At 58.0% G+C, this 20,349-nt stretch overlaps 2 protein-coding genes across 2 annotated transcripts in view; one reads left to right on the top strand and one right to left on the bottom strand.

Annotated features, from left to right (window-relative positions):
• The window catches only part of PPP1R37 (protein phosphatase 1 regulatory subunit 37), an 83,153-nt gene extending 70,848 nt beyond the window's left edge, over positions 1-12,305 (top strand). Inside the window, exons 2-13 of the mRNA XM_077131469.1 lie at positions 7-104; positions 1,534-1,579; positions 1,775-1,875; positions 2,698-2,817; positions 3,071-3,221; positions 3,380-3,535; positions 4,420-4,532; positions 5,143-5,284; positions 5,372-5,538; positions 5,683-6,427; positions 6,796-6,886; positions 6,966-12,305. Coding sequence (XP_076987584.1) covers positions 7-104; positions 1,534-1,579; positions 1,775-1,875; positions 2,698-2,817; positions 3,071-3,221; positions 3,380-3,535; positions 4,420-4,532; positions 5,143-5,284; positions 5,372-5,538; positions 5,683-6,427; positions 6,796-6,878 — 1,922 coding nt within the window. The 3' untranslated portion in view covers positions 6,879-6,886; positions 6,966-12,305. The remainder of the gene's footprint in view (positions 1-6; positions 105-1,533; positions 1,580-1,774; positions 1,876-2,697; positions 2,818-3,070; positions 3,222-3,379; positions 3,536-4,419; positions 4,533-5,142; positions 5,285-5,371; positions 5,539-5,682; positions 6,428-6,795; positions 6,887-6,965) is intronic.
• Positions 9,674-20,162, bottom strand: NKPD1 (NTPase KAP family P-loop domain containing 1). The gene is made up of 5 exons (XM_077131483.1): positions 20,038-20,162; positions 18,299-18,432; positions 17,077-17,523; positions 14,839-14,970; positions 9,674-13,589 (listed from the first exon to the last, which is right to left on the bottom strand). The coding sequence occupies exons 1-5, from the start codon at positions 20,082-20,084 to the stop codon at positions 11,800-11,802; spliced, it is 2,550 nt and encodes an 849-aa protein (XP_076987598.1). The 5' UTR covers positions 20,085-20,162; the 3' UTR covers positions 9,674-11,799.
• Positions 20,163-20,349: the final 187 nt, after the last annotated feature.

Here is a 20,349-nt window from a genome sequence, read left to right as displayed (position 1 = left end):
CTGCAGCCCGGGATGTGACTGTGGACGAGGTCATCGGTGCCTACAAGCAAGCCTGCCAGAAGCTGAACTGCAGGCAGATTCCTAAGCTCCTCAGGCAGCTCCAGGTATGGACAGAGCACACAAAGTTGCAGCAGAAGGGTCCCTGGGATGAAGTTCCTCACCCCTTCCACCCCCCTACTCCCCCGCGTGGCCTCTAGACGAGGGGCATGTGGACTTTATTGAGTATCCCTTTTTCAGCTGTACAAATCATCAGTACAGAATTTTATTTAAAAAAAGAAATTAAACAATCTATTACTGCCAAAAGAAATTCTACTCCCTAGGAGGAAAGCCATGTATGCAATATTAATTCTTAGAATTCTTAATTGCAAAAGCAAGATAGTGTCTGATTTTTTTTTAATGTGTTTTATTGCAAAGTATATAGTCTCTGATTTTTAAAGAATTAAAATAGAACGGACATAGAAAGCAAGATTTGCTTCTTACTTTTTGCTGAAGTTCCCCTCCCAGAAGTACCCGTTGTTAAGCATTTGAGGTTTTGTTTTAGCCAAGGGTATGTATTTATGAGCTGGCAGGCTAGTAGTCAGAAGTACATAGATGCCAGAGTGGTTTTCTGTTCCACAAAAAAATGGGTCTTACTCCACCTGCAGCATGCCCTGTGTCTCATGGGTGCCTTTCCATTCTCCCCACCTAAATGGCCACATTAGGTAAAACATGGCCTTAGTTCCTTACCCTCGGGATGGGTTATTCTTTCCCCTTCAGTGCCCCTGTGAGTAGTCATGCTCGCCCATCTCTGCACACATGGGTTAGGGATTCTGTGGGGATCAGGATGTTTCCAGTTCTGAGGGGGGAAGGCCACTCAACGTGGCAACCAGGTGTGTAGGCCAGGAACCTGGTGGCCAGGGTCAGGATAAGCTTGTTCCTTGATTGCCAGGGGCCTCAGGCAAGGCCTGAGCCTTCATCACCTCCTTTATAAGAGGGGTTCAGTTCAGCACCCATGGATTGATATATGTGAAGCCCAGAGAAGAAAGTCTGGCAGTTTGTGAGGAAGAGGAGGCTCAGAGCCAGGAGGGTATAGGAAAGCATCCACAGGCACCCTCACTCCATCTGCTGAGCTCTTGCTGTATGCCAAGCCTGTGCCTGGTGTCCTACCTTCACCATGTGGCCTCATGACTTGGCCCTACAGCTTCTCCAGCCTTGGCTCTTGCTGTGCCCTCTGCCCAGAGGACCCTGCATTCCATGCAGGTGTGGAAGGAGGAGTCGTGGGGCGCAGGGAATAGTGGCAGCATAGCATCGGAAAGAGGCTTGGCTGGTATGGCTGCCATGCCTTTCCCTGTCCTGCACCAACTCTGGGGTCCTGCATGTGGGGCTCCAGCTTGGGAACTCCCCCTGGGCCTTTTTTCAGTGCCTCCCAACCTCATGCCACCCTATAGGGCTGCCTCGCTTCGGTGATCTCCGAGAGCAGGGTTGCAATCTTTCCCTGCCCCAGCCTGACCCTGCAGGTGCCTTCCTGCTTAACCATTGCCACTCTTCTTTCAGGAGTTCACAGACCTCGGGCACCGCATCGACTGTCTGGACCTGAAAGGTGTGCGTTTGGACTAGGTGGCTGAGTAGTGGGGCTGGGAGCCTCCCTGTATTTGGGGCTCAAGGGCAGTGTGAGCAGGTGTCAGGTAGAGCTGAGCTTGGCAGGGTCAGGTGCTGGACCTGAGAGAGCAGTGGGTCTTTCTTTGCTGGGGTGGGCACAAGAGCCTAGGGACCTTCCTGTTCTGTCTCGTCCCAGGCGAGAAGCTGGATTACAAGACGTGTGAGGCTCTGGAAGAGATCTTTAAGAGGCTGCAGTTCAAGGTCGTGGACTTGGAGCAGACAAACCTGGATGAAGATGTGAGCAGCCTTCACCCACATCCTGCATTTCCAGGGTGGGAAGAGGACATGGCAGGGGGAAGGACTTCCCCTTGGACTAAGGCTGAGTGGCAGGCAAGGGCAGGGCTTCTGAAAGGGCATAGTTGAAAGGACAGACATTAACACAGAAGGTCAGTGTGATTAGAGTGGACGGGGAGGGTTGGACCCAGAGGCCGGGCCTATAAGTGGCCTCTGTAAGCAGGGGAGTGGCAGGCAGAACTGGGTCTGAGGGCCTTTATGGGTCCCCAGCCTGGAGGGGGACTGGCACGTGCCGGTTGAGTTTGGGAAACACTGGGAAGAGCCTGCCTGCTTAAGCCCAGATGTCCTCACCTCTTCAGTGTGAAAGCCACTAGGAAGTCAGGGCCTTTGACTTGAGGTTCGAGAGAAATTGGCTCAGGGGTTGAGATTCTGCAGACTTCAGGGGAGATAGAGGGATGCCAACAGCCTGTATTGGTCACATAGCACTTTGGTCAAGACTGCTATGAGTGGTGGGTGACGCAAAACAAATTGACTTGAAAAACGCTGAAAAGGCAAGGGTTGATTCTCAGAACCCATAGCCCAGGCTGCACCTTTCTACAGATGCAACTGGATTCAGGAGCCAGGGGTATTATCAAGACATGTCCATCGTGCAGTTGCTTGCCTCTACCTCCTGGACACCCTGCTTGGCCTTGGCCTTCTCTCCCATGATGCCCTCTCCCTAACTAGAACCCCCTCGTCTGTCTGTAGGACCTTGTGTCAGGGCCTCTGTTCCTCCCCCTAAACAGTTTCGGCCTGAGGGTGATCTCCCCACTCTCTCCCCCACAGGGTGCCTCTGCCCTCTTTGACATGATCGAGTACTATGAGTCAGCCACCCACCTCAACATCTCCTTCAACAAGCACATCGGCACCCGCGGCTGGCAGGCTGCCGCCCACATGATGCGCAAGGTGGGTGGCCCCTGCCCTTAGCTTCCAGACCGAAGGCTGGTGCTATACTGGGATGCATCTGCCACATCACCTGGGACGCCCACCAGCCCTACCTCCTTCACTTTCCAGTCCCCCATCCAGGGCCTTTCCTTATTAACCACAGTTTTGCAGCCGTAACACCAGATGACAGCTGTGGCTATGCTGGCAGCAGGTCTGTCAGGGCAGATGGGGCTGGGACCAGGTTTGACTCAGCTTTTCCCCACACTTACCTCAGACAAGCTGCCTGCAGTACCTGGATGCCCGCAACACACCCCTGCTGGACCACTCAGCGCCATTTGTGGCCCGTGCCCTGCGCATCCGCAGCAGCCTGACTGTGTTGCACCTGGAGAATGCCAGCCTGGCTGGGCGGCCTCTCATGCTGCTTGGTAAGCCTGGTCCCTACCACCACCCCAGGACCCCTTGGGAACGGCTGAGCCACTGCGGTGCAGCCTGTTGGTAGGTTGAGGGCTGCCAGCTGGGTCCCTGGGGCAGAGTCCACCCAGGGGTGCCTGGCCCATCACTGGTATCCTTCTCAACCCCCCAGCCACGGCCCTGAAGATGAATATGAATCTGCGGGAGCTGTACCTGGCCGACAACAAGCTTAATGGCCTGCAGGACTCGGCCCAGCTGGGCAATCTGCTTAAGTTCAACTGCTCCCTGCAGATCCTGGACCTCCGGAATAACCACGTGCTGGACTCAGGTATCTGCAAGGTCCTGTCCAGCCTCACCTGTCACCCAGCACCCACTCTGTTCCCAGCCCTATGCTGAGTGGTGCTAGGGAGCCTGTTCCTGTGAGGCTTACCATTCACTGGGGGAGACAGATCTGTCCCCATAGTATATGACAACCCAGCATGGTGTTAGGGAAGACTTCTTAGAGAAGGACACAGCTCAACTGAAACTGGGAGGTATGGTGAAGTATTGAGCAAATAAAGTAATTACAATCTGCAGGGAGTGGGCTGCAGGAAACAGCATTATTGGGATAAAGAACTGGCAAGAGGCTCTTTATGGTGGGGAGGGAGGGGCCTATAGTGGTAGGACATCTGGATGTGAGAGAAGTACTCTGGCCTTAGTGTCAAGGCAGGATTAGAGGAGACATAGTAGACAAAGGCCAGTGCCTTCCCCAACCACCACATATGTTCACTCATGAAGCAGTAGACATTTATCAAACCAGGCCCAGCTCTAGCTCACAGCCCAAGGGAGGCTGACATCCTTGCCTTCCATGTGCTTATGCTCTGGGAGGGAGACAAAGACACGAGAAACTGAAAAAATGTCAAGTCTCTTGGTTGGTGATGTGTGCCATGGAGGGAAATAAAGCTGTGATGCTGCCTGGGGTGGGCCAAGCTGGCCCTTTGGGAAGGGCTTGGGAGAGGGCCATGTCTGTGCTAAGACCTGAGGCATGTAGGGGAGCCATCAGCTAGGTGTCTGGGGGAGGGGCATCCCAGCCTTGGCATAGAGGGCTGAGGTCTGGGCTAGGGGGTGAGCAGGGACTGCATAGCCCCACCTTGGGATGGTCCTGGTTCCCAGGCCAGTATCCCCTGGAGGAGCACCAGCCCCAGTTGGGACCTGACCACGGGTCTTCCCCAGGTCTGGCTTACATCTGTGAGGGCCTCAAGGAGCAGAGGAAGGGGCTGGTGACCCTGGTGCTCTGGAACAACCAGCTCACACACACAGGCATGGCCTTCCTGGGCATGACGCTGGTGAGTGGTGGCTGGGATGGGGGAGGCTCCTGGGCCATGCATGCCTCTCAATGATGACAGACCTCTCTTGTCTTTCATTTAGCCTAGTTTTCCTGAGGAAAACTGCATTCTTCATTTGTCTTTTTGCATCCAACTCATTCTCTATAACAGTGCTTTCAACTAGGTAGAGATGTTGAAATATTAACTATTTTAATATTAATTAAATTATTTCTGGAGCTTTCTGTAAGTTTACAGTCCTTTCATTTCGTGATGTTTAAAGCAAGCCAGCAGGGTACAGAGACTCCCAGGGTGAGTCCTCGTGGAGCCCCTCCAGGTGAAGGACCACGTGTGTGAAGGCTCTGCTCTCCCAGAGCCTCAAGAAATAGAACCCAGACTAAAGCTGTGAAGAGGGGACAGGGGACTTGGCACTTTCTAGGAAGCTTTTAAGTGCCTAAAGGACCAGACCTTTCTAGATCTGTGGAGGGGCAGGAACTAGTCGAGCCTGAGACACAGCTGCCAAGGAGAAGTGCACTTAGTGCTTGGCTCCTTTTCTAGCCACTTTCCCAACTTGTTCTGGGCCTTCCCCTGCCATGGGTTCTTCCGCCTCACTCTCCCAACACACCCTCTCCAGCCACACACCCAGAGCCTGGAGACGCTGAACCTGGGCCACAACTCCATTGGGAACGAGGGCGTGCGGAACCTTAAGAACGGGCTCATTGGCAATCGCAGTGTGCTGCGTCTCGGCCTGGCCTCCACCAAGCTCACGTGTGAGGGTGAGGACGTGGGTGGGGCAGAGGAAGTGGGCTCGGGTGGCCAGTGGGCATGGGGCCCATGGCCAGCCCCTGCGGTCCCCCTCCCAGGCGCGGTGGCAGTGGCAGAGTTCATCGCCGAGAGCCCCCGCCTCCTGAGACTGGACCTCCGGGAGAATGAGATCAAGACGGGCGGGCTCATGGCGCTGTCCTTGGCCCTCAAGGTGAACCACTCGCTGCTGCGCCTGGACCTTGACCGGGAACCCAAGAAGGAGGCGGTAAGCAGGGCTCCTCCCTGCTGCCTTGATGAGGGCCGTGGCAGGGGAGGGCTGAGCTACCCCAGAACCTGCTTCGGGCAGGAGACACAGCCCCAGTCCAGTGGCTCCAGTGGAGGTCCTGAGCCAGGCCGCTCATGTCCATAGGTGAAAAGCTTCATTGAGACTCAGAAGGCGCTACTCGCTGAGATCCAGAATGGCTGCAAGCGCAACTTCGTGCTGGCCCGGGAACAGGAGGAGAAAGAACAGCAGTTGCAGCTGTCAGCCTCCATGCCTGAGATCACCGTCACTGAGCCCCAACCCGATGAGGAGCCTGGGGATGAGCCTGCCACTGAGGCACAGGAGAATGGGGCCCCGAGGCCCGGCCCAGAGTCGGACTCGGACTCAGACTCAGACTCGGAGGGGGAGGATGAGGAGGAAGAGGAAGGGGAGAGGGACACGGCAGATAGCAGCCAGAGTCCCTCAGCCCCTTGCTCCACCTTGGTGACCCCCACGGACTCCCTCAGCACTGGGGACAGGACCCCCCCAGGCAGCCCCTCCTCCCCAACTGAGCAGCGCATTTCTGTGTCTAGCCCAGGCCGGGGCCACAAGGTATTTGTGGTGACCCGGGTGGAAAGTCCACCTGAGAGGGCAGGGCCCCCTGTCCCGCCCTCCCCTCCTGCCCCACCCTCCCCGCCTGCCTCACCCTCCCTGTCACCCTCACGTGCCCTGCCACCATCTGAGGTCATCGGCACCCAGGACCCAGGGTCATCTGAACCTCAGCCACAGCCGGAGTCGCCTCAGTCAGGGCCACTGCTGCCCAACGGCCTAAAGCCTGAGTTTGCCCTCGCACTGCCCCCAGAGCTGCCCCCAGGGCCCGAGGCCAAGGGGGGCGGCTGCGGCCTGGAACACGGTGAGAGGAGCTTCTGGGGCAGGGTGAGGAGGGGGTCCCGAGCTGACAGAGGGGATTGCCTGGGTTCTGGGCTCATCCCAGAGAAGTGCCTGCCCTCTGGTGGGCCTCATTTCTCTTTCTGAAAAAATGGCCCTTGAAGGGACTAGGGTGCAAGTGAGCAAGTGAAAATCAATCTTTGGTCCCTACCCTGCCTCCCATGGTCCCTGGGAATAATCCCTGGCTATGGGGTATGTAGGGACCTTGACTGGAGTCTGTTTGGCTGGGATCTGTCCTGGGTGGGACTGGCAGGGAAGGGGTTGGCATCTACCCACCCCATCTTTCCCCACCTGACTGGAACTGCTGCCCTTTCTACCCCCCCCCCCCCCCAGAACTGAACTGCTCCAAGAACGAGAAGGAGCTTGAGGAGCTGCTCCTGGAAGCCAGTCAGGAATCTGGGCAGGAGACACTGTGACACTTTAGGTGAGTTAGGGGAAGTGGGGGAGAGAGGGTTGGGAGTACACCTACTCTGACATTCCCTTCCCCAACTCTTCTTTCCAAGTTTTTTTTTTTCCAGTCAGTCTTCGATGAGCTGAGGCCAGAGCCATGTAAACCTGCTCACCCAAGGCCCTGGATACCCGGGGTGGGGAGGCCATTTCAGGGCCCTCTCCCCCCATAGCAGCACTACCAGGGGTGCAGGAGCCACAAGGAGAGGGAGTGGCCCTCCCCCAACTTAAGCACCTCGATTTACACGTCCAGCACTCGAAGACTCTGGGCTGGGGGGCGGGGGGTGGACAAGAGGAGGAGGGAGAGGCCAGGACAACAAGGGCATTAGGCCTTGAGATCAGGCTCCAGTTCTTCCCGCCAGGCCTGCCTTGTTTAGGGCATGAGTTCTTGGTGGTAGTAGGATAATCCCACTGGTGGCCCCAGCATGGGACCAGGCAGGCATGGCTTGGGAGGGGCAGGAGTGATGGCGGTGGTGGAAATGGGTAGAGCAGAAGAACCCCAGACAGGGTGAGGGCTGGGCAGGGGTGGGAGGGGGAGATGGGAGCAGAGGAGCAGAGCTTTCTTTTTCTTAAGTGCAATAAATCTATCAGGGAGCTGGGGGCGGGTAGCAGCTAAGGTTCTGGGGACACTGCTGTCCAGGACACTTAAGGCTGTGCCCCTGAGAGGCACTACAATGAGGGGGGAAGCAGAGTGGGTGTGGGATGAAGTGGGGTGCAGAGGGCGGGGAGGGACTCCTGTTGGTGCAACGCTGTTCACACCTTTTCTAATAAACCAGAGCTGGGTTCACTGTTGGCCTGTAGCTTGCTGTGTTCTGACCCTGGGTGACCCCATGCCAGTGAGTTGCCAAAGGAAACCAGGAGACTGGACAGGCAAGAGCCACAGCAACCTATTGCATTCCACTCTGGGTGGCTCAACGTGTGGCGTTTGCATACATACGCACTTTTTTTTTTTAATTTTTATTAATAAAACCAACATGTAACACAAACATTCTTAGTGTATGAACATTCCATACTTGATGTGCAACCAGTGGCTCACAGTATCATCACATAGTTGTATATTCATCACCATGATAATTTCTCAGAAAATTTACATCACTCCAGAAAAAGAAATAAAAAAAGAAAAAATTCCTATATACCATACCCATTACCCTCTTCTCAATTTATTTTAACATTTGTTCTCCCTATTATTTATTTATTTGTAACCCATATTTTTTACTCATCTGTCCATTCTGCAGATGAAAGGAGTATCAGAACAAGGTTTTCACAATCACACAGTCACTTTGCGAAAGCTTTATCATTGTTCAGTCATCTTAAAGAAACATGGCTACTGGAACAGCTCTATGGTTTCAGGCACTTCCCTTTAGCCTCTCTAATACACCTTAAACTGAAAAGGGTTATCTATATAATGTGTAAGAATAACCTCCAGGATAACCTCTCGACTCTATTTGAAATCTCTCAGCCACTGACATTTTATTTTGTCTCATTTCTCTCTTCCCCCTTTTGGCTGAGAAGGTTTTCTCAGTCCTTTGATGCTGAGTCCCAGCTCATTCTAGGATTTCCGTCCCACGTTACCAGGGAGGTTTACACCCCTGGGAATCATGTCCCATGTAGAGAGGGGAGGGCAGTGAGTTTGCTTGCTGTGTTGGCTGAGAGAGAGAGAGAGAGAGATAGCCACATCTGAGCAACAAAAGAGGTTTTCTAGGAGTGACTCTTAGGCCTAATTTTAAGTAGGCTTAGCTATCCTTTGCGGGGATAAGTTTCATATGAACAAACCCGAAGACTGAGGGTTTGGCCTATCGATTTTGTTGTCCTTGCTGCTTCGATACTCTTCTTGATTTCTATACATATCTCAGCCACCTCATGTACAGTTTAGTTCACACCCACCCTTTTTCGGAGGGAACAGCACCCAGCCTCAGGACACTCACATTCCCTCGGCGTCCTGCTCCCTTTTCCTCTGGGAAAGGCTTTCACCCTTAACAAGATGAGAGGCTGCCTAAGGAGAAGTGGAGCCAACAGCTCAGAGCTCTGGTTCTCTGCCCCCTCCTGGCATCTGGGATTGCTAACCTTTCCTATGTAGGCCACTGCTCACCCTTTTGTTACCTGCTACTACAATTGTCCTAACTTCTCCCTAGGACCACCACAGCGAAGACCCCTGTTTGGATAAGGGATCAGGGAACCAGGCAGGAAAACTGCGATCAGTGCAGCTCATGGCCTGCCCCAAGGTTTGCAGGACCCACCAGCCTGTTGTCCCTGGTTGGAAGCTCTGGGAGAATGCTTTGGGCCAGTGTCCACCATGACCACGTTTGGGCTCCTCCAGGCTGCCTTAAAGTAGCAGCCCTCTTCTTGCTGAGGCAGAGCATAAGGTTTGCTTCAAGGTACTGGGAAACCCATCCTCTGCAAGGTTAGGGTCTGTCAGAACTGCACCCTGCAGGTCTCAGCACGCCTTTGGTCGATTTTAGCCATTGCCCATAAATCTAAACCCAAGTGTTGGGGGGGTCTTATACATGCCCTTGCCCTTGGCCCCCACCTCCAAGCTGGGTAAATGAAGATGTGAGGAGGGTGCTCAGCTCATCTGCCTTGCATGGTGCTGGGTGAGGTATGCAGAATTCCCACAGGCTCCAGTCCTGTCCCCAGCCTCCCCACCTCTGCTTGTATTGCAGTTAGCTTGGTGTTCTGGATTGCAGGCTGGAGGCAGAGAGGATACCCTTGGCCCAGTTTGTATTTTCTTCTCTCTGCCTTAAGCCACCCAAGCATTGCCCCAAGCTTCTTGTTTTTTTTTTTTGGTAGCCTTTGTGAGAGCATAGGGAGTCATTTTATGATGTGCCTTGAAGCTGAACCAAACCTTAAAAACCTCACTTCTTAGCCCAGAAGTTTATTTTCACGTTTGTGGTGTTCAGAGGTGACAGGCAGCTGTCCTCCAGAGGGTGATTCATGGGCCCAGGCCACTTCCCTCCTATGGCTCTGCCATCTCCCCTAAGGCCTCAGGGTAGCACACTTCCAGAGGGCAGATGGGGGAGCAGGATTGAGAAGAAAATTCTGCTCCTGACCCTGTTGGGCACAGAGTGACTGATATGCACAGGGCCATTCCCTTCAGTTGCTGAGGCCTAGTCCCCCAGCCTCACCCAGGTGTGTGTCCCTGGCGAGAGCTTCATGTGGTCAAGAAGAGTGAATCCTGAGGCGGGGCAGGGAGCCACTCAGCTATACTAAGCCACTCATGTCCTGGTTCGGTTTGGGTTTTTGCACAAAGTCCCTCCAAACTCTAGCTTCATCAGCCGCCAGTATGACTGGGGCTCTGTGCCACCTCCCCAGGAGTATAGCTTCATATAGGCCTGGGGCAGCCTCAGTCCTGCATCCCACTGTTGGTATCAACTTATTTTCAGCCTGGGTTGGGGGTGGGGTGGGGTAAGAAACAATCGGCTTAAGGGAGGCAGAAGGGAAAGGAGATACATTGGCCCCTGTCACACACAGCAGACACTAGTTTCCCAGCATCCTGGGCAACTCAGCTCTCTCTCTTGGCTCAGATCCTCTGTGGTGGCTTCCTTCTGAGGCAGGTTCTGCCGTCTTGCTGGTAAGAGCTCTCGGCAGGTTCAGGTGTATGCCCTCATCTTAGCCAGGCTGGGACCAGAAACAGCACCTTCGTTTGGACAGCTTCAGTGAGAATCATAGGGCTGGCTCCTGCTGACCCACCCTGAACCGATCACTGTGGCCACGACAGCTGGGGTTGGATGGTGTGTCCAGTCTGGGAGCTTAGAGTGGGTTCCCGTTCAGGGCCTGGAGCACAGCTCTCTCGGTTCTCCAGGGACTGTCCCCTCCATCTTGGCTCTGAAGTCATATCCTTGCCGTACCACGGTGTGTTCAGAGTTGCCCCCCAACCCCAGGCAGGGCCAGACCTGAAGCTGTGGCTATTTAACTAAGAAAGACTCCAGCTGCCCCCTGGAGCTGCCTACAGGCTAGTTCTCCATCCAGCTGTTATGAATGTGTGTAAGCCACCCTGGCAGAGTCCAGCCTAGCCCCGGGATAAGCCTCTTGTCTGCCTCCAACTCCAACTCTGTCCCTCAGGTGCCTCATCTCTGCTTCTCAACTACTCTGCTCCCAATACCCCCAGCAAGGGGCTGATTGGGGAAAGGACAGGGGCTTTGATGTCAGTGACAAACCCTTAGGTAGCCCTGGAATGACAGTTACTTCTCTAGGGGGAAGCAGTGCTACCCATCCCAGCTGGGTGAGGTGCCAATGAGGGCTAATTAATCCATTATGCTGCAGGTGGAACAATCTGGAAATGGGGCAGCCTGCTGAGGTCACTGAGGACAACGCCCCTGGAAATGCCAGCTACAGCCCTGCCTGTAGAGGGCCAGGCTAGGGTGTGGGGACAAAGACCTGGGCTTCCCTGAGGCCTGGGTGCTCTCCCTTGCCTGAGTCAGCCTGGCACATCCACCCTTGTCTCTTCTGCCTGTTTCTGCAGCCTCGCCCACTGCTCCCACAGCCCCTCTGACAGCCAGGAATACCAGCCATGCCAGCCATTCCAAGGTGCTGTTCGTGGGGATGACACAGTTGGCAGGGCAGCCTAGCCCCCTATCTCACTGAGCCAGGAAGAACACGGTGGAAAGACCAATCGGGCTTTCTGCACCTTCATTTATTGCACTTGAACCCTTAGTTCCTCCCTGTTCCTGTACATGCTTTCATAACTTGGCACTGACCCACACATGGCCCCACTCATGGAGGCCGTGGCCAAAGGTTCTGATTGGCTCACTGGTTCACCCAGGGAATGTGGCCACCACTGGCCTCAGTCCATACCCTGGACAACTCGGTCTTGGGGCCCCTACACCTTTTGGGCACTTGGAACAGCTGTTGCCTCCTGTTGCCACTGGTTTCATTCTCTGGAGTGAAGGGCTCTCAGGCCACGGGTCTTGGCTTGCCCCCAGGTGCCCAGCCCCGAGGATGGGGGGCTTCACCAGCAGGCCCAGGGGCAGGTGCTGCTAGGGCAGCGTGCCCTGAGGCCGGCTTGGCTTCACTGGGGGCACCATGGGCAGGGGACTTGGGAGGGCTTGGTGGCTTGAGTGCGCTGACCGCACGGATGAGCCCCATGCGGCGGCGGATGGAGTGGTCCAAGTTGACCGTGCAGCGCAGCAGGCTCTGTGCCTCGGCTGCCGTGAAGGGGAAGTCAGTCCCCAGGAAGCGCTCGAAAAGCTCAGGGTCGCCGTCCAGGTCTAGTACGTTCTGCAACTCCTTGGTCATGGTGTGCAGCTCCCGGCTGTTGTCACGGAACACGTCCCAGAGGAGGGCACGGCCCTCTGGCCCGCCCCCAGTCTGCTGCCTGTCCTCCAGGCACTGCAACACCCAGCTGAGGCGACAGGGCCACTGGTTGGCGAGCACGACCCAAGCTACGGCCTGACGCGGCGTGGGGCCGCTGAAATCGCCCTGCTGCTGCTGCAGCAGGCGCACGGTGATGGGCACGGTGTTAACGATGCGCCGCATAGCCACCACGTTGTCGGGCACATACTCGTAGAGGCAGTCGCTCTCGTCGTGCAGACACAGGAGTGCCTCCTTGATGCGGCGCGCGGCCTCGGCGTCGATGCGGCCCTGCGCGTGCTGGGCTCCAGCTTGCGTCTCCACGCCCAGCAGCTGCGCGCCCTCGCCGCCTGGGACCCCGCCGCCCTGCGGCCGCAGCTTGCGGGTTATCTCGCGGTAAAGCAAGTCGTCGCGACTCTGCACCGCATCCTGCAGGAACTGCAGTTTGGTGCGGCGGCCCATGACCGGCACAGAGAAGGGCAGTGTGACGATGCGGTTGAGGAAGTGGTAGCCGTTGTCGGCCGTGCCCTTCATGGAGCTGGCACTCTCTAGGCAGGCGGCCAGGATACTGGGGTCCACGACTAGGATGAAGATGAAGGGCGCGTGGCTGTCGGACAGCAGCGTGTTGATGGCGTTGAGCACGCCCACCACGCGCTCCGGGTAGCACGTGTCCAGCCCGGTGAGCTCGAGCACAATGCGCAGCCGGCGCCGCTGGTAGATCTCCAGGAAGCACAGGAAGTCGGTGAGCAGCTCCACCTCCTTCTTCACCTCGCACATGAAGCCCAGCTGGCTGCCGAACTTCTCCCGCGACACCAGCCGCTCGATTTTCTTGCGCTGGCTCACGAACAGGTGCTTGCCCACCGAGTACACGGCCATGATCAGCCCCGAGCCCGACAGCGTGGTGGCCGCGCCGCCGAAAGCCCTGAGCAGGTTGCCGCTCGCAGCGCCGTGGCCCGGCGCCCGGCCGCTCAGGGACAGGTAGAGCAGGCCCACGCCGATGCCGAGCGCCGCCAGCAGCGCCAGCAGCCCCAGACACACGCGGCGCCGGCAGTGCCACTCTCGCTGGCAGAAGCTGGGCGATGTGGCCGGCTTATTGCCCAGCACTGAGTATACGCTGAAGGGCAGCGCGCCGTAGTGGTGGCGGATGCCTTCGCACAGGGTGGTCACCAGGCCGGCCCACAGCTTGTCGGTGCCCGCGTACTGCCAGGCGCTGAAGCGGATGAAGAGGAATTGCACGTTCTTGCGCCGCAGGTGCACCTCGGTGATGACGGGCTGAAGGAACACTAAGTACCACAGCAGCTGCGGGTAGCCCCAGCCGCGCACTTGCCGCGGCCGCCAGCGCACGCGCAGTAGCTCCTCGGCCTCGCGCTGCGCCGCCTCCTGTTGCATCAATGCTGCGAGAAGGGCGAGGGGTTGGGGGCTGGCGGCACGGCATGAGGAGACTGTGTGTGTGGGGGTGGGGGGTGGGCGCTGAGAGGGGAGGAGCCGAGGTTGGGGTGCGGGGATGGGTGCTGGGCGAGCCTGGGGAGAAGGGGAGCGGGGAGGGGGGTAGGGGAGCAGGGGGAACTGAAGGTGGGGCCTGGGGAGGCCTGGAGCCCGGCTTGGGCTAGTGATGGGCAGAAGTAGAGCCCCGAAAGGAGAGGGGACAGGGTGAGGGATGCTGAGGGTCCAAGGACAGAAAGAATGAATGAAGATGCACAGGAAGAGAAAGTCTGGGCAGCAGAGAAGCCCCCGGCTGCTTTTCCTGGTTTACTGCTCTTCCTACAAGGATCAACTGTGCCCTCCTCCAGGAAGCCCTCCCTGACTGCAGGCTGGGTTGTCACTGTCTTGAGGACAGTTTTCTCTGAGAAAGCAGGGCCCTTGTGGTCTCAGTCACTGCTACGCCACCTGAGCATGACAGGTGCTGGGGACAGGTGTTGCCCACTCCCAGGTCAGTGAATGAATGAATGGGAGTGCGTCTCAGTCGCCCAATACCTCGCAGGAGTTCTATGACATCTCTCTTTACCTCATCTCCTAATCTTGGTCCATTTCTCTGTTGAGACCCCCAGGGCAGAGTGTGCTCAGCAAATTGTAAGCATGCAAATGAATTAAAGGCCACTGGGCCTGCACCAGGGCTGTGCATATGGACAAGTCACCCCCAGCCCCTCTGCCATGTTGCAGACTGGGCTCTGAGCTCAGGCAGGGGTTGAACCAAGTAAAAGCTGCCGCAGAACCTGGCCACACTGCAACTAATTTCTTCAATTAGTATATATAATGTCAGGGCTCTTGTGAGTTCCAGGCCCTGGTTCAGGCTGAGGAAACAGGAATGGATGGGTCTGGGGATCATAGAGGGCTTCGGAGAAGTCTGCAACCATAGGGAAGAATCTAGGCTTTCACCTCAGGCACTGGGGAGCCATGGAAGGCTCTGAGCAGGGGAGGGACAGAATCACATCTGTATTTTGGAGAGATTCCTTGGTGTGGACTGGCAGGGTTGAGAGAAGGCTGGAGCAGGGCCCAGGGAAGAGAAGCCGTGGGTGTGGGGAGGGGCCTGCCTAAATGCCGAGTTAGGAGGCCAGCTAGGACAGTTGAGCCTCAGGCACATATGGATCTTGGGGAAGCAGGGAGCTGGGCAGAGACCTGAGGCTCCACCCCCTCCATCCTCACCAGTGATCTTGTCCAGCATCATGTGCAGGCGGCAGCCAAAGGGGGCATAGAAACCCACGGTCACCGGGACGGGCACGTGGCACAGGGTCTTGGCCAGGCAGCTGCAGTAGATGTCATCCTCTGTCAGGATGTCTAGAGGCCAGTGGTGAGCAGGGTGGGAGGAGGGGAGGCGGGGTCAGGAGAGCTGGCCTGGCACCACCTTCCTCCCATCTGCCCTGCACAGCGCTCCCCATCAGCTCTCCCTGAACCAGCACCCCTCTCTGACTTCTTGGGTGACTCAGACCGAACCTTCCCATGGGGGACCAGCAGTAGGGGCCAGATCTGCCTCATTTGCCCCATGGAAGGCGCTGACCCTGGACCCAGTCAGAGGTAGGAGGCTGGACTCCTCCAGCCTGGGCTCAGGAGCCTCCTAGGGAGATCCTATGGGCCTTTCTTGGTTCTCAAAGGCCCTGGGATGTTGTCTCCACTTTCCACCCTCAACAATTTCCCATGGGCAGCTCCTGCCCTGTTCTCCTGGAGACTGCACTCCACCGGCACCCCAGCCCTGCACAGCCGCCACTCCTTACCTTGTCCTCACTCCCTCGCCACCATCCCATCCCCAGAAATCATATTCCTGCCCAGAGCACCTGGTCTGTCCTGGGTCCAAGTCCTGGCTCTCCCACCCCATAGGGTTGGGACACCAGGGGGTGTGGATGCCAAAGTGTCTGGCTAGTGAGCACCATGCCCTTGAGGGGCCGTTCAGGGTGAAGATTAGGGTTTGTACCCTGGCTTTATGCAGAAAACCACGGTGTCCGCTTTGCCAAGGGCGCCCTGCCCTCCTGGGTCCCCACCAAGTGCTATTTCTTGGACTTGGCTGGGGTGCCCAAGAAGTTAAGGGTTCACCAGAGGTGGTGTGGGGCCAGCCTCCCACCTCCGGTGGGGATTAACCCACCCACTCTCATAGAAATCTGCAGGACTGGAGGATCCAGGCCGGATGACACAGCCAGAAGATGACAGGGACACAGTTGGCTAGGGTGCAGGTTGGGATGGGTCCAATCTTGGCTCTGCCCGATTGCTGATGGCCTCGCCCTGCTGAGCCTCTCTTTCCCCAGTTGTGAAATGTGCAGCCCAGCAGGGGCTTGGCAGACCCCGGGTCTCTGCTCAGTTATCGTGTCACTCGCCTTTCAAAACGGAAACTGGTCATGTCTCTCCACCTCTGCCCCCACCACCGTCCCCTCTTGCCTGGACTCCTGTGGTCGCCTCCTCCTGGATGACCTGCTTCTACCCATGTCCTGTGAGCTCCTGAGTCAGCTCAGCCCCCTCCTCAGCTCCAAAGCCTCCTGTGGCCCCCGTCTCTCTCAGGGTTAAAGCTGGGATTCTCACCATGGCCCCAGGGCCTGGATGCCCCTGCTGCCTTGTGCCCTTTCTGGCTTCACCCCCTGCCCTGTCCTTCTGTCCACTCTGCTGCACGGGCCTCCTTGCTGTCTCTCTAACAGGCCATGCCACACCAGCTCCACCTTGGCATCTGTGTTTGCAAAGCCCGCCGCCCAGAGCACTTACTCCAGAGAGTTGCAAAGGTATTGCAGCTCCATTGTCGCCTTCAAGAGGCCTTGCCTGATGCCCTGACTGAACCTGCAAACCCAGGGCCTCCCTAGCTTCTTTCGCTGCTTTATCTCCCTCAATGCAGCCATCACTCAGGTGACACATTTTTTTTTTAGCTTGCCTTATTTGTTTCCTGCACCCGCTCCTGGAATACTGCGGGTGTTCAATATTGTAGTTGTGAAATGAATGAATGAAGTGAGCGAATCCCACCCTCTGCCGCTTGCTCTCTTTGGTCCCCCGTCCACTCCCTACCTCTTGCTGCTGCTTCACCCCTAACCTGCTTCCATGCCGATGTCCATCACCCCTGCCCCATGTCCTCCGTGGCCTGCTGGGCCATGGGAAGAAGGGCTATGAAGGCAGAGAGCAGAGCAGGGGAGTCGGCAGAGGCAGGCGGCCACCGACCTGGGCTGGCAGCAGAGCAGGGGCCAGCACCTGCAAGCCCTGGACCCCGAGGAGGGAAGCAGAGGCCTGAATGGTTGGCTAGGACAGAGGGCCTGAGGCCCGGGAGCCAGGTCAGGGATGACAGCCCCTCCCAGACAGGGACCAGTTGCGGGGTCAGAGGACAGGCCCGAGGCGTCAGCCAGGGAACAGGCGGCCCAGGTAGGAAGCAAGGTGGCAGGAGCCAGGCAGAGCCTCCACAAGGGTCTGGGTCAGCACCGGAGCTGTATGAGGTGAAGAGGCCACAGGCTGCGGGGGGCAGGGGCCGGGTATCACTGGGCTCCAGTTGGGTGCTGACTGCAGAAGACAGGGCTGGGTTGCTACTGGCTGCGGTGGGTGTGGGGGGCAGCTGGGGGGCGCTGGCCAGTCCTATGGGGGCAGTAGAGGCGGCAGGTGGCCCCTTCTGGGCCCCGTGAATGCAGTGCCGCTGCCGCAGAGGCCTGGGAGGTGAAGGCTGGGGCTGCGGCGGTAGCTGCTGCAGGATGAGGGGCTGGGGCTGCGGTGGCGGCTGCTGCAAGATGTGGGGCTGGGGTCCCTGGCACCGGCTGCCACTGCTGCCCCCCCGGGGGCTGGTGGAGGCCAGCTGCCAGTGTGGCTGGGGGGGCAGCTGACAGGGCCTGTGGGCGCGAGGGGCCGCTGGGTCATGGCACCACTGTTGACAGCATCCTGGAAGGAAGGAAGTGGGTGGAGGCTGGGCCTGAGTCCCTGACCCCTTTGGGGCTCTGGCTTGAATTTGGCCCAGTCTCCAGGGAGTCTGGGGCTGGAGTATTCTTTGACACTCCAGACGCAGATGGAAAATGAGGAGGGAATGTGGGTAGAGGAGGGGACAGGGTCTGTGCTCTCCTTTGGGGGTGGGGTGGGGTGGGAGAAGAGAGGAGAGGTGTAGGGGTCTGGACTTCACAGGCAAGGGGCTGGAGAGAAGTCAAAGGCCAGTCCCCCTTCAGCCCCTGCTACCCCAAATTCCCAGGTCACTGTGTGTGGAATCCTCCAATGGGAGTGGGACTGAAAGGAATCCATTGGAAGCTGGCCTGGATGATCGGGTGCAGACTGGTGGGAGGGAGCCATGGAGAGGGAGGGGACAAGGCAGGTACTGGGAAAAGAGGGGAGATGGGCTTTGCAGCCTGGCTCTGGCCAGGTCTGCAGATTGGGTGCTGGCTTGGGAGATGCAGGCACCAGGAGGTGAATCAGCCCTAGTGGGAGGTAATTAGCCCCCACCTTAAGTAGGAGCCCCTGCCATCACCACCAGAAGCTGAGGCTCTCCCCTCACTCATACCCTTCTCCCGCCCTACTGATCCTGCCAGGTTGGGGGGTGTCCCCACAGGCCTAGGGATGGGGAGGGGTATTCTGTTGCATGGGGGGAAGGGGCCAGCCAGACAGGCCCCCCTCACAGGCCTCTCTCCCTGCCACAAGCCCCCTCCCCATTCAACAAGTGACCCCTTACCTTTTTGGTGCCCCAACTCCGAATCCAAGAAGTAGCGCTCACTGGAGATCCCAGGGGGCAGGGTGCCCTTCATGAAGTGGACGCTGTAGTGCTTGTGCATGGCAGCTGGGCAGCTGGGCACAGGAGGGCAGCTCCTGGGTGGGAGGCAGAGAAGGAGTTCAGGGTGCCCAGTGCTCCGGGTCCCTGCCCCGCCCCCCCGGCAGCTCCGTGTGGCCTTGGCAGGTAAGGGGCCCCAGCGGAGGCTCGATTCCTGGAACACTGTATGAGGTTCTTTACTCCTGCTCTTTGGAGTAAAGGTGGGAGGCCAGGAGGGGGCAGGGATGGCCAGATGAGGGAGGATGGGGAATGGCTGCAGGTAGTCAGGGGCTAATTTAGAGGAAGTGGGACTTCCATACGTTGGGTGACGGGTGTTTGGGAGCCCCTGGGAGTTTCCAGAGCAGATTTAGGCTGGGAACGTGAGGGCTGGTGCAGACGCCAAGGGCAATTTGGGGGAAACTGAGGCCTTGGGTGGAGGTTCTATGGGGGACAGAGGGTTGTGGGGGCGTGGCTGGTGCAGCTCAAAAGGATGTGAACCAGTCTGGTGAGAACTGGGACCAGCCCAACCACTTCTGGTGACTGAAATTTCAGAGATGGGTCCTTTTGGGGGAATGAATGAGGTTTGGAGGGGAAGGCCAGGGTTGGTGTGTGTGTGTGTGTGTGTGTGTGTGTGTGTGTGCGCGCGCACGCGCGCGCGCAAATGGATTCAGAGGGGAAGCCAGGGTTGGTGTGTGTGTGTGTGTGTGTGTGCGTGCGCGCAAATGGATTCAGAGGGGAAGCCAGGGTTGGTGTGTGTGTGCAAATGGATTCAGGGTGGTCCAGTTTGGTGGAGAGGCTCAGCAAGCTTTGGATGAGACAGGGTGTGCTGGGAAGACAGAAAGCAGGACTGAGGGAAAGATGCTGTTGGGTGGGCAGAGGCAGGCAGGTCCGGGGTTAGGGTGGGGGGAGGAAATCAGGGCAGTGAGAATTGGGACCTGGTGAGGGTCTGGGGCCAGGTGTGTGGCCCTTTTCCACTGCCCCCCACCCCGCCCCGGCCCAGGGTCCCCTGTACCTGACGGCGGCCTCGTGGCCCCGCGGCCCCAGCTCCCCGCCAGCCCCACCGCTGTCAGCACAGGCCCAGCTGTGAGTCCCCGGAGCTGAGCCGCCTGACCGGTTGGCGCGCCCAGCCCCGCCCCTTCCCCACAGCCTGCCCGGCCAGGTGCGCTTGCTCCCCTTCCAGGTGCGCTCTGGGACCCAGTGGGGGTGGGGGCGGGCACTGGAACCCTGGAGAACGGATGGGAGCAGGCCCCTCTCACTGAAAGGACAGGCGAGGCCCCAAGCCAGGATCTGGAGGGGGCTCCTCCTCCGCCTGCCAGGGGCCCAATGGGTGGCACCAGGGCCTGCTGTAGGAGAGAAGGAAGCTGGGGTGGGGAGGAAGCGCCGGGCCAAGGAAGATCCAATCCCACTTCAGATGCCAGTTCTGCCACGGCCCAGCCGTGTGACGTGGGGTGAGTGACTTCACCTCTCTGAGCCAGTTTCCTCATTGCTGGGTGGGCCAGCGTGGGCGCCCCCTTCTCATGGCTGGCAGGGAGCCGGGCTGAGGAGTCCGCTGGGCACTGAGCCTGGCACTTGGCAGAGCAATGAGGGCAGCTAACAGTTGCCTGACCCTGGCCGCCCCACCTAGCAGGTTGTGCTCTAAGAGCTGCACAAGTCCGAAGGCTTACCAGGCACCCCTGTCCTCCGCACCACAGTGGGCTGGCGTGATGCCCATTTGGTAGATGCCGAGATTGAGGCGGGGAATGATGGAGTTTCCACGTGAAGCCCCAGGACCCCGATGGAAGCGGGCAGCAGCTTGCGCCCCAGGCTCTCTGCTGGTCTGCCACCTGCTTACTGGGGTGGCACCTGGGAGATGTCCCCTTGCAGACAGTCTCCGTGAGGTGAGGGCTCAGTGGGGGTGCTGTAGATGCTGTGGAGGCCCGTCTGCTCCCTGGTCCTGCTTCCCTAGGGCTGCTGGGGTGAAGCAGTGGTCTGATGGG

This window comes from Tamandua tetradactyla, chromosome 16 (genome assembly GCF_023851605.1).
Source record: "Tamandua tetradactyla isolate mTamTet1 chromosome 16, mTamTet1.pri, whole genome shotgun sequence".
NCBI classification, from domain to species: Eukaryota; Metazoa; Chordata; class Mammalia; order Pilosa; family Myrmecophagidae; genus Tamandua; species Tamandua tetradactyla.
This window is presented reverse-complemented; position numbering and strand designations above follow the sequence as displayed.